Genomic DNA, 12,491 nt, shown 5'->3' with positions numbered 1-12,491 from the left:
AGCCACCCCAACTGCCTCCCCCGCTACAAAATTGGCATCCATCGGCTGTGGAAGCACATAGACAATCAGCGAAGGTGGAGTTATATTGTTAGAGACTTTTAATGCCATAATCTACGTTGTTGGACTTTTAAATGCTTTTAATCCATATGGATCATTTTACTCTATTCTACCTGTTGTTTAACTTAGTTATTTACAAATGCCAGTGTAGGAGGATAAGGGTAGTTAATAATAGGTTATATGAAGGAGGATATTAATTATGATTATTAATATTAGCTCAACGAATTACTGGGTGCCACCTCTTAAAAAGAGGAAATATGTCTAAGTTTTTCTTAAGACTAAACAAAGTATTAAATCAGGGAAGTGAATTCTAACAGCAAATCTACACCATCATCACAGCTTTAATGAATCAGAGAAATCAAAGATTATGTTTAACCTTTTATTTGCATAATCCAGTAAGAAACGAGAACAATGCAGTGATTAAACCATGATGAAATGCATTTCTAAGCTAATAAAAGTGAGGATTACATGTAGTAAAGTGAATCACTATTCTAAGCTAATCTAGACTAACTATTGTAAAATCAAAGAATAAAATCATAAAACAGAGAGGGAAGACAGACGGGGGGGAGACGGACAAACATATGTGGTGGATTGTGAGTGGAGTGTAAGTATGGGGTTGTATTGATGTTTAAGTGAGTCACTTCTGCTGGTCCATTGCTCACTGGTCCATACTTTGAGATGCGGTCTGGTTGGACCTGGAGACGTTCTGGGTTTGCAGGAGCAACGTCCGTGTGGCAGTATAGCTGCCCTGGCATGCCGCCGTTGAGTTCTGTTTCGCTAAACAGCAGGGTTTCTATTTGCCGATCCACAACCCCTTCTGGGATGATCGCAGCCGGTTTCAGACTAAGAGGGACCACGGTTTGGTCCACTATTCAGATGTTGGAAGGTCAGCTTCCAGGCACGCTTTTTTGCGTCTTAGGCTTTCACTGTGAGCAAGGTTCTTAAAAAGTCTAACTGATGCAACTACAAATAAAAGAAAAATGAAATGAGAGACTGGAAACATGAGGGAACACGTGAGCATGAACGCCCGCGTCCAAAACTAAAGTTTCGGGCAGCGTGTCTTTTTTTAAAAGAATTTGGAGACGCCTTTTGGAGGAGGTGTCTTGGTTGATCATTCTGAGATCATATCGGTGATTGGTCAATGTCACTGCTTTCAGCTTGTGGGTGTGTCTCAAGTGTGAGTGTGAAATGGAATGACAGAGACAACAGAGGGAGTTCCTAAACAAGAAGAATGTCTAATAATTAATTCCACATATTTCAAAACATCTTTTCAACATCATATCTTAATATATCATCTATTATGAAACAGTGAGATACCAGACACGGCTGACAAATAGCATAGTTAGTACTTAATAAACCTGAATGTCAAAATTCGGGTTAAGGAATTTTCTTTATCATATGGTTAACATTCAGTACCTTGAACTAGCTTTGTGATGTTTTCTAGTATTTCAAGCACCTTTTAAATGATAAACAATTTAAAATAGCATTCTGTTGGTTATTGAATTACATGAAAAGAGTGGCATAGGACAGACAATATTTGCAATTTCAATTTCTGCAGGACCGTACGTACCAATAATCCTTTCTTTTGTGACTGTTCAAACAAGCACATGTTCTTTGTTCTCATTTGAGCAGAAGAGCTAGTGTTATTCCAATGTCCTGTGTGACCAGTGGTTTGGGTTCTGGAGGTGACAACATCTGCAGGGGGTCGGAGCCCAGAGTTTGAAAACTTAGCATGTAAACAATCAGTCAAGGAAACAATCAGTCATGATTGTCATGATTGATAACAAGAGCAAAACTGTTCTAGGATTCTCCTGTTCCTTCGTTCGAACAGGAAAAGGGAGAAGATCCCCCTGTGGGGCACGTTTGCATTTCACAGTAGGAGACAGACTCTCTGACTCCATTGACTGGTGAAACTAGTGTCCTAGGTCAAATATCAACTTGGAGGATTTGGTCCCTACACCAGCAAGTCTGTCCCTATCTCCCATATTAAAGCACATGTATCCAGTGTTGTATGATATATCATGTAGAACATCATAAACAATAACACTGCTTAATTTAAGTTGCAGGAGGGTGCTGAACATTTGAAGCTCCTTTAGCACACAGCGTTACTACTGACATTGGACGCACTCAAACAGGAAGTGACATCACTACCAAGCAGCTTCAAAATAAAAGAACTGTTAACACAAACACTTTCTGACAGTACTTGCTCTAAAGCGTGATGCGCTGCAGGGAGGAAATAATCCCTGCAGATAGTCCTGCTTTAAGAGGAGACAGAGCTGTTTGCAGTGTAAAAGAATGCTTCCTGCATAATACGCAGTTTTAAATATAAATAGTTTAATGCCTTATGAAGCTTATGTGAGCGGTTTCCATCCATCCGGTATCCAAAATCTAACTGATTCAACTACAAATAAAAGGAAAATGAAATGAAAGACTGGAAACATGAGGGAACACGTGAGCACGAACGCCCGCGTCCAAAACTGAAGTTTTTGGAGCAGCGTGTCTTTTTAAACAAAACTGAGAGACGCCTTTTGGAGGAAGTGTTTTGGTTGATCATTCAGAGATCATGTCGGCGATTGGCTAGTCAGACCCAGTGTGTCGTCTTACAGCTGTAGTAGTCATGTCTTTGGGTGCATGTGTAGTATGTGATAACAAACAAACAGAGGGCTCTAAACATAACACTTAAATGATGATAATTCATTCAGCATAATTTAAATCATTCTTTCAACATCATATCCTAAAACATCATGTATTATGAGACAGTTTGATTCCAGACATGGCTGAAAAATAGCACAGTTAGTACTTCATAAACCGGAATGTCAAAATTAATGTTGTGCTTTTTCTTTACTTTATGGTTAACTGTGAGTACCTTAAACTAACATTTGTGATGTTTCCTGGTATTTCAAGCACCTTTTAAGTGATGAAACATTTTTAAAATAGCATTCTGTTGGTTATTGAATTACCTGAAATAGAGTGGCATAGGACAGACAATATTTGCAATTTCAATTTATGCAGGAATCATTCCAATAATGTTTTCTTTTGTGACTTTTCAAACAGTACAGTTTCTTTGTTCTCATTTGAACGGGAAACAGAAAGCTGGTATTATTCCAACGTCCTGTGGGACCTCTGGTTAGGGTTCTGGAGGTGAAAAAATCCTTAAGGTGTCAGAGCCCAAAGTTTGAAAATTAAGCATGTAAACATTGACCTATCATTACCTTTTGATCGTAATGTAAAAGAGAGGTGGGTTACGGTCTCCTGTTCCTTTGTTCAAACAGGAAGTGGGAGAAGGACCCCCCATGGGCACGTTTGCATTTCACAGTAGGAGACGGACCTTCTGACTCCGTTGAATGGCGAGACTAGTGTATCTAGGTCAGAGACCAACTTGGAGAATTTGATTCCCTACACAAGCTTTTTCAAGCTTTTTCAACCCATTTAAAAAAGATTTCAACCTTTTTAACCCATTTCAATTTCTTTCAACTTTTTCAACTCATTTAAAACGTTTTCAAATTTATTTCCAAAGTTCAGATTCAGAGTGTTTGGGGTTGGGGTTTTCTGAGGTTGCAGCCGCTGGGGGGTGCACGTGTGCAGCCTCTTGTGGACGCCACACTGCAGCCTGCAAGGAGGGAGGGTGGACGGAGGGCCAACGAAGGCCTTGTAATATAATCACTTCGCTTCATTCTGAGTCAGTCAGATGACGAAGGACGACCTTGGGTAGATCTGGTTCAGAAAACAGAGTTCCAGGTGGCGGTGGGGGAAGTGTAGGAGGAGGAGGGGGGCGAAGCGTCATTTCCAGGGGTGGAAAGAGTACAGAAAAAATCTACTTAAGTAGAAGTACTGTTACTTTGATGAAATTTTACTTAAGTAGAAGTAAAGTTACTGGTGTAAAAATCTACTCGAGTAAAAGTAAAAAGTAGGTCACTTAAAATGTATTCAGAGTAAAAGTTACTCAGTTACTTTTTTTTCTAGGTGGAATGTCAAAAACTTTGTAAGCATCTATGCATTTAAAACAAACTGTCTAACAAACAGATTACATTGATTATGCATAAATTGTGCATAAACAAAGAAAACATTCAAAAAATGCTTAATGAAATTATGAGGTAATAGTGCTTGTGTCAGTGCAGACATTTTCAAGTAACAGAACCAGGGGCCTCATTTATAAACAACGTTTGGGACTTGTAAAAAAAAACCTGGCGAGATAATGTGCGCACCTCCATGGCAGCTCTGACCCTGCTGTACGCACAAAATCATGAGAAACAGGAAACTCCGATCCCAACAGGAGAAGGATGAAATTGAATACTGCTCTGTGAAATTTATACATTTGTGCGAAATAATCAAACATTGCACATTTCACAACACATCATACAGTATATGAAGGATATCTCTCTCAATAAATTCAAGGAAGGTCTGTGTGTGCGTGTGTGTGTAGGTGGAGCGAATATCCTCCCGACGCCTGTTCGACCTGAAATTTTGTCAACGGCTTCCAAATACCCCAAGTTTGTGCATCTGTTATTTTGGAGTAATTTGGTAATTTCCAAATGTTTATTTTCATTTTATTTCACATCTGGACGGCACAGAAATTAAACCTTTTCAGCTTTTGACCTCAGAGTGTGAGGGGGCACTAGCGCACCATCTATATCTATTTCGCTGCACAGCTGTCATCCGATGCGTGCCAGCTAAGTTTGGCCCTGATCTCGCTCCTGTGGACTTCTCTCTTTTTTTTTTTTTTTTAAGGATTTTTTGGGCTCTAGTGGCCTTTATATGACAGTTGCTCGACAGGAAAGGGATCAGAGAGAGCAGGGAATGACACGCAGCAAAGGGTCCCAAGCCGGGAATCGAACCTGGGACCGGCTGCAGGTGAGGAACTACAGCCTCCGTACATGGGGCGGGCGCTCAACCCACTGAGCTACACACCACCCCGTGGACTTCTCTTTTGAGGAAAAATACTTTTTTTACTGTTCCTCATTTGGAGTTAATTTGACCGTACGCTATTTAGACCGAACAGAACTCACCTGGAAGTTATTGATGGGCAATGGCTGCTGTGTTCTCCGCAGCGCGTGTGTGAGAGAGAACCAACGGAGGAGATTAGAGTCTCAGGTAGTATCTCACACACATATGCCGATCAGGTGCGCTTCACAATCGATCACCGTCTACTTGACATGCATGTGAGTGTTGAGTGTATAACGGACCACCATTTAGTCCGGTTACAGTCTGTCACGACACCCGTCCATAGGGTGGTAGTGACTGTAGTGTTACGCTCTGAGTCAGATCTAAGTGTTTACATTTTTGTAGACAGTGCTACATAGTGAAGGGAGGCTACCTTCTCATCTACTGGAGTAAACTCCAACGTACAGGCACAGAGTTAGAGGGCAAGAAGTATGGCCACGTCAGCCCGGCACCTCTCACCATTGGCAAATCCAGAGTGGAAAAAAGTCCAAACCCTCCGGAGAAGACTGGGTTCAGAGCCCTTGCTATGTGTCGAGGTGAGACCGACTATATCTAGTCGGAACTTCTCAACCTCTCACACAAGCTCGGGCTCTTTCCCCGCCTGAGTGGTGATGTTCCATGTCCCTAAAGCCAGTAGACGTGTAGACGTGAATCGGATTGTCAAGGATTCCGCCCTGGACTACCTAATGCTAAGCTAATGAAGTGCAATTTGCACAAGCACCTGCCTTTGCACTTGCATTTTCTTCAGGAAAGCAAATATTCTAGTTATTATAATTTTAAGTAATTTTCAAACACAAAGTTTACCATTTTAAAATATCCAATAATGTTACTTGAAGCATGGAATGCTTTATGTATGACTGACACGAGCATATTTAGCAAAAAAAAATCACTATTTTCTCAGAAAACCAAGTTTTGTTTTGCTTTTTGTCCGTTTCTTCCATGCTGATCTGTTCCTGGATTTGCCATATGGATTGTCACATATTTGTTCTCTGATACATATTTTGATCTCACTTTGAAATACCCTAAATCATATTGTAATGCATTCTAGCTGCTGGGATTGTAAATCCCTACAGTTTTGTTCTCTTTTTGCCCCTCTGACTGAAGATGTTTGTTCCTAGGGCAGCTATCCTGGACAAAGACTGGAGCTGTCTGGCACAGTTGATGGACAAAAACTTTGAACTACGGAGGTAATTGCTTAACCTTTGATACATACATGCATGTGCCATGTAAATTTCCAGTCAACAACTGCTGTATGTGCCACAGGTCAGTTTACACTGATGGCTGCCTGGGTCCTGGGAATATGAAGATGGTGCATTTGGCGAGACTGGTAGGAATTCTGTGGACTTTGCTCAATGAGAGCAGAACTTATTTTTTATTTTTCTAAATAATTTGCTGATGTTTGCAGTTTGGCTCAGCTGCGAAGTTGCCTGGCAGTGGGGGGGCAGTGGTGGGTCTCTGTCTTGACCAGGCCAAACTGGTAATGTTTAATTGTGGTAAAGAAAATGCATAATTTATCAAACTGTAATGAAATCTGAAATGTTTTAAAGATCTTGCCATCTTTTAGGATTAATCCCTATTTGAAGTGTATTTTGATTTAAAATCTCACATCTAACCATGTTTATGTCATTTAATTTTTGTATGCAATTCACATGATCAATTAACCTAGACTGTAACTATCGACCTGTCGTCATGTCCGCTCTTCGTTTGATTGCCCCCGAACTCAAGCAACTAGGGAGCACTTCCAGAATATCGATTTCCTGCTTTCACTACGCGCCTCCCATCTCGGCGCATGCCCTGTGTTCTGTCCTAAGCTCCTCTCTGGCTCTTAGCAAAACTAGGTGAGGTAATGGCTAATCCCTCTGACCCACTACACCAGACTGTGGGGGCTCTGAGCAGCTCCTTCACCAGCAAACTGAGACATCTATCCTTGCAGGAGGGAACTCTAAGATGGAGCTCATCCCATCATTAAAAACAACTGTTTAACAGCACTTTGTAACATCCATCATGTCTGCTTCTTCAATTAGTAATAAGCACTGTATACTGTATATACTCTTTTTCTGGACCACCATCTGACTGCAAATGGCCATCCTTTTATGCAGCGCTTTATTTTTTTTAAAGTTTGTTTATTTATTTTTGTCCCCTTTGTCTGCACATGCTGTCGAAGCTCAACACTACAAGAAGTGCAATCTTTTTTAAAGACAGCAAAGCATTTTTTGTTATTGCAATTAAATAAATTATTTTATTGCATAATTGTGATCATCACCAGCCCTCCCTCACGAAGGGTAAGAAACAATTTATTATAGGGAGAATATAAAAAGAGAGGGCAGTCTTACATCTAGGTGAGGGGGGAAGGGAAGGAGGAATCAATGTAGGAAATGGAAAGGTTGGGAAAGAGTTGATTATTTTAAAATGAGTGTGAGATGTGATGTTGTAGTTGTGCTTATTGTGTTGTATAATCAAGCCTGGTGACAAGAGCTTAGGTTTAATGGTGGTGGCAGTGAACAAAGGGAAGGAGTGAGTGGTTATACCTAAAACAGGTATTTGGGATCAACATGTCTAAGGTAAAGCCCAGTACGAGTTTCATCCCACAGCCCAAGGCATGCCAGTGCATCCAAGACCAAGGCTTGGCTGCGGTTCGGTGTGGCGCCGCGCTGCCTTTGGTCGGGTCGGGCTGGTGGCCTGGGGCCCGCCGTCCTCCGGGCTGTGCTGGCGTCAGGGGGGTGTCGCGTGGGTAGCCTCCGTGGGTAGGGGGGCTCTGCTGGCGGCACTTGGTGTGGGGTGGCGGGGCCTGGCTGGGGGTGCTTGGGTTCGCCTACTTATCGGTTGATGGGTGGCGGGATGGCCCTGCTTGGGTGGCTGATAGCGTCCTTTCTTGTTGGGGGGACCGGGGCCGCCTCCCTGTAGAGGGCGTTGTATCATGGTGCCCTGCGGGCCTGTGATGGCCCTGATGCGGGCGCGGGCTTCTCTCCTGCCCGGCCGCTCCCTGTTGCGGTGGGGGGCGCTTCGGGCTGGCGTGCGGCGGGGGTCGCCCCCTGGACTGCTGGGGAGTGTGGCTGGTGCCTGGCCGCACCTGAGGGATGGGGGGTGCTGCCATGCTCCGTGGGGCTGGCATGATTTGGGGGGTACCACGGGGTGGGTCTCCGGCCGCGCTGCTCGGCGCGTCCCTGGGTTACACTGTGCCGCGTGCCCGTCTGCCCCATCTACCCTCTCCGGTGGCCCACCGTGTGGACGGGCCTGGCTCGCACCAGACAGGCCTCCGAAATGAACACCTTACTTCACTCCCAGCTGGTCTGGCTCACTCACTCGGTGCACCACACATCCATATCCAACCCTTGGATGGCTGGATGGTGGGGCTGGGGGTGGAGGGTGCCGCCGCCTGTGCTCCTGAGTAGTGGCACGGGGGCGGCATTCCCACCTCAAGTTGCCCTACCAATCCCTCCAATTTTAATTGCACCTCAACACACCACCTCTCGGAGGGTGCGACCACCCCTTCCACCCTCCGGAGCTATTGCACCACATACACATATACTGTATACTCAAAGGTTGAACGTGCAGCACCGCTCCCCTCCATCCCCTTTCTTTTAATTGCACCTCATACATTCACTAAACACACATTCACACAGGGGATAGGGAAGTTATCTCCGGTGCTTGACCACCTCGGACCCACGCAGCAGGACAGACCCACGAGGCGACAGACAGCGACCTTTACCACCGGAACAGCGAGCGTCGCCTTACAGCAAACGGCATCATCCCGAAGCACCATGCAATGCTGCTCCAACCTGGCACAGACGCCAGCAAGGTTTCCATGAGACAAGACAAGCACTAAGCCACGCCCGAAGGGAAGAGGTCCCACCAGGCCAACACTGCCCGGAGAGATCCCGCGAAGAGAGCACCCAGCAACAACCCCCCCACGACCCCCAGCACAGCCTGGTGGAGAGCGGACCCCAAGCAACCAGCCCCACCCTCCCCAAGCACGGCGCCACACCGAATCGCAGCCAGTCCCAGAGCAGACAGTAGGAGAGTGCGCCCCAAGAGGCCTTGACCCAAAAACCCACCCCTGAGACACCCTCGCCCCGGCACGGCGGCCACGGGGCCCGGCACACCCAGCCAGCAGACCAACCAATCCCGACGCAGATCAGTCTGGCCAGAAGCTCGGCACGGGTGAGGCCCCATAGCACTGCCCCCTCACACCGCACAACGACCGCGGGTGCAAGTTCTGCCCCTGAGCAGTAGCCACCCCCATCCTGGAACCCCTCAGGCCCAGAGCCATGCACCCCATCACCCCAGGCCCACCCTCAAGCTAACCCACCCGGCGCAGCACCACCCATCCCCCAGGCAAGAGCACCACCATCATCCCGGGCTGCAGGATTCCCCCAACACCCAACCCACCAGGAGAGCAAGCACTGCTCTAACAAGAAGCGGCAAATAGCGCTGGTGTTTGTGGATGAGGTTCTATCTGCTCTGAGGAATACTTCCATATGAGATTGCCATATTTGTATTTCAATTTGTATTCCCTCATTTATATACATTCTAATGAGTTTGGCCCTACTTGTGGTGGTGCAGTATGCGCCAGTTTAGTGTTGCAAAAGCAGCACAATCCTTTTGAGGATCTGGTCCATATGTTGTTATTAAAGGGGGGGTATGAAGTTTTTTCAGGCACATAGTACCATTCTATAGCATACTTACTTACATACTATGCTACCCACATTTTTTGGGAAAATGCAGCAAATATATAAAAAAAAGTTCCCTCTGTAGCACACAGTTCATGATGCTTCGAGTTCGCCTCTGTCTCTTTAAGAAACTCCAAGCTTGTCTGACGTGCCCATGAACACTCCCCCTTCAATACTCATACAAACACGCATGGATTTTGTTTACTTCTGTTTTTCTGCGCACTGTCTTGGCTGCTTTCTACATTTTTACATCACTATAATACATTAGAATGATTATCAAAGTGAGGATTGCTAACTTCCCTGTCTCACACGCACACACAAACACACGCACACACACGCACGCTTACCCGTGCTGCTGCTGGCTCTGAAGAAGTAGTCCTCTTTACGAGTAGGGATCGCATTGTTTTTTAGTGTCAGTGTACTTTATAATCCTCTTTCTAATAAGCTGTTTTAAAGCAGTCATCTGAAAAGTGCCTGGAACAAACATTGCAGAAGTTTTTGGGACGAGGACCGCTTCCAAAGATGAACTGTCGACAAATTGTTTCATCCAAAAGAGAGCTGTTTTCTTCACAACTGCGAGAGAACATTTCCTGCTCACTATTGCTTCAGGATGTTAGTTTTATATTCTGAAATGCACTACCACCCCATTAGAGATGTTCTATACATAGGGTTGGGTGCCGAAATGCGGTACCAATATGGCACCCGTTTCGACGTAAACAGTAGTAACCAGACGGAATAAGAACGAACATTTTGGTGCCCCGCCACCCCCCATACCCCCGGTTGTTGATCATGACGTCAGTGCCGCTACTCATCTGATTCAGCACACCGGTTGCTCATAACTGATAGCGAGAGGATAAAAGACCTCATGGAGTTAACTTAAAAGCCAAACAATGCATCGTGCTTGATAACCTACAGGACCCGTAGCCAAGTACGTCAACAAACAACAAACTGAAGTGAGTTCCACTCCTACTGCTGCTCGTGTGGCAGACATCATCACAAATTATGACAGCATCCTTTCCTCCGAGAAAACATCGTTGCCATTCAACGTGTGACAACAACATACTGCATGAGCTTTGTCCCATATTCAACTCAGTGTCCGCTGACTTTCTGCTTAATGCTCAGCGTATAACAAGTCGTGTTTGTAGACAAAATGTCGAACCTAAGCTTTAACACCAGATTTAGAAGGCACAGTTTTGCATTTACACAGATAGGCTAGCTCACGGGTCTGCTGCTACCTGCGGCTCAGGAGCCGCTCTTTTGCAATGCTTTGCAATAGCTTTAAAAAAAACCATATTGAAATAAAGAGCTGCTTTTTTTTTCTTTTTCTTTATATAGAGGTTTTTTAATGATTATTGACAAATAAAATCATGATAATATTATTTCTCCAGTATTATATAGTTTAATACAATATTGTTTAATTTGATATTATTTAAATGTTTTTGTTTATTATTTCCATGTTTCTTGTATATATATTATTTAAGCTAATATTGTGTTCAATTTGGCCCTGAAAATAAAAGGGTATTGTATTTTCACAAAGTGTACGCGGTTTCCTTTCTTTTTTTTTAAAGTACCAGTTTAAGCACTGGAATCGTTTAAAAAATACAGAGTAGGCATTGATATTGGACGAAACCCTACCTATACCCAACTCTATCTATACAGCTACAAAATCTCAGGGGAGTTTGCTTGCCTGCCTGATGTGGTGTGTGTGTGTTTGACCCACTAGGTGGAGATGAAGCAAGCTTTCCAGGAGGCCGGCTGTGTTTTCTGTCTCATCTCACCATATAACCCATCTTCTGGCCAAGACTGAATTGGAACAACTTCTTAACACCTAAGGCCGATGCACAACTACAGTTCAAACATATGGCGTCAATTGTTTGTCCAAATGCCATTTGGTAGAATTTACTGATAAAATCACCTATTTTATTAGCTTTTATTTGGTTTATACCTGGTTTATTGATTCATCTGAAGGACGGATTAAGCTAAATTTGAAATACTACTTTTTAAAAAGTGATATAACATTTAGAATTAATCTGACTAGATTTAAAATTGTGTATTGGTAGCAAAAAACGTGAATAAGTTCCCAGCTTTTGAGATTTGTTTTCCATTCAGTTTGAGTAGATTCAGACTTTGACATTTCAACACAACATAACATTTGTTAGACCTATCATTCAGCAAATGTATTTACATTATTGGGAAGTTTTTTTTTAATCCTCATGTATTCATAGCTAATTTTCCTAAATGATTTCTTCTATTCAAATATGTACAACTTGTCAAAACAAATTTCAACGCTTTGGTGCTCCTATTTAGTTAATCTAGTGGGTTTGGACAGATTATCTGTTAAATTGTGTAAAACTAAACTGCAACACAATGAAATTAACGCAATGTTACAAATTGAAATTAAATATATGCAACAACACTGATCACACTTTCGTTCTTCCTTTTCAGGTTATAAATCAGGTAAGTACATCACACTATTAAATAAAGCAAACATCTTTTTTACAGTATGCTTCCACAGTTAAATAACAGCATAATCACAGTAAACAGCAATACTGGTTCACACATAAACATACCATATAACACAAACAAGGTCTGACAATTAACTGAATTAGTCAGGGCAGCTAAACTAGCTTCTTGCTATTGATTAGCTTCACGATTAGGGTTAGCATAGTTAGCACGGTTTTTGTGACTTAAAATAAATGTCTCAAACACTATCTTAAAGATCACAGTGCCACAAAACAACTAAAATAATAATTTGCATTCATACTCACTGTTAGTTCCACTCCAAGACTCAGACAACCAACACTCTGTGGCGGAGCACTTGTA

General features: G+C 43.5%; 1 protein-coding gene across 6 annotated transcripts in view; it reads left to right on the top strand.

The window, feature by feature from the left end:
* The window catches only part of gkup (glucuronokinase with putative uridyl pyrophosphorylase), a 106,781-nt gene extending 94,977 nt beyond the window's left edge, over positions 1-11,804 (top strand). For 3 of the 6 annotated variants that reach the window (XM_028463770.1, XM_028463772.1, XM_028463774.1), the window contains 4 exons: positions 6,117-6,185; positions 6,262-6,325; positions 6,404-6,475; positions 11,392-11,804. In XM_028463770.1, the coding sequence (XP_028319571.1) occupies positions 6,117-6,185; positions 6,262-6,325; positions 6,404-6,475; positions 11,392-11,475 (289 nt within the window). In that variant the 3' untranslated portion in view covers positions 11,476-11,804. Of the gene's footprint in view, positions 1-6,116; positions 6,186-6,261; positions 6,326-6,403; positions 6,476-11,391 lie in introns of those variants that run through there. The other 3 variants (XM_028463771.1, XR_003675320.1, XM_028463773.1) reach the window with 3 other exon arrangements.
* Positions 11,805-12,491: the final 687 nt, after the last annotated feature.

This window comes from Gouania willdenowi, chromosome 13 (assembly GCF_900634775.1).
Source record: "Gouania willdenowi chromosome 13, fGouWil2.1, whole genome shotgun sequence".
NCBI classification, from domain to species: domain Eukaryota; kingdom Metazoa; phylum Chordata; class Actinopteri; order Blenniiformes; family Gobiesocidae; genus Gouania; species Gouania willdenowi.
Note: the sequence above shows the minus strand (reverse complement) of the source record. Positions and strands in the feature narration are given on the sequence as shown.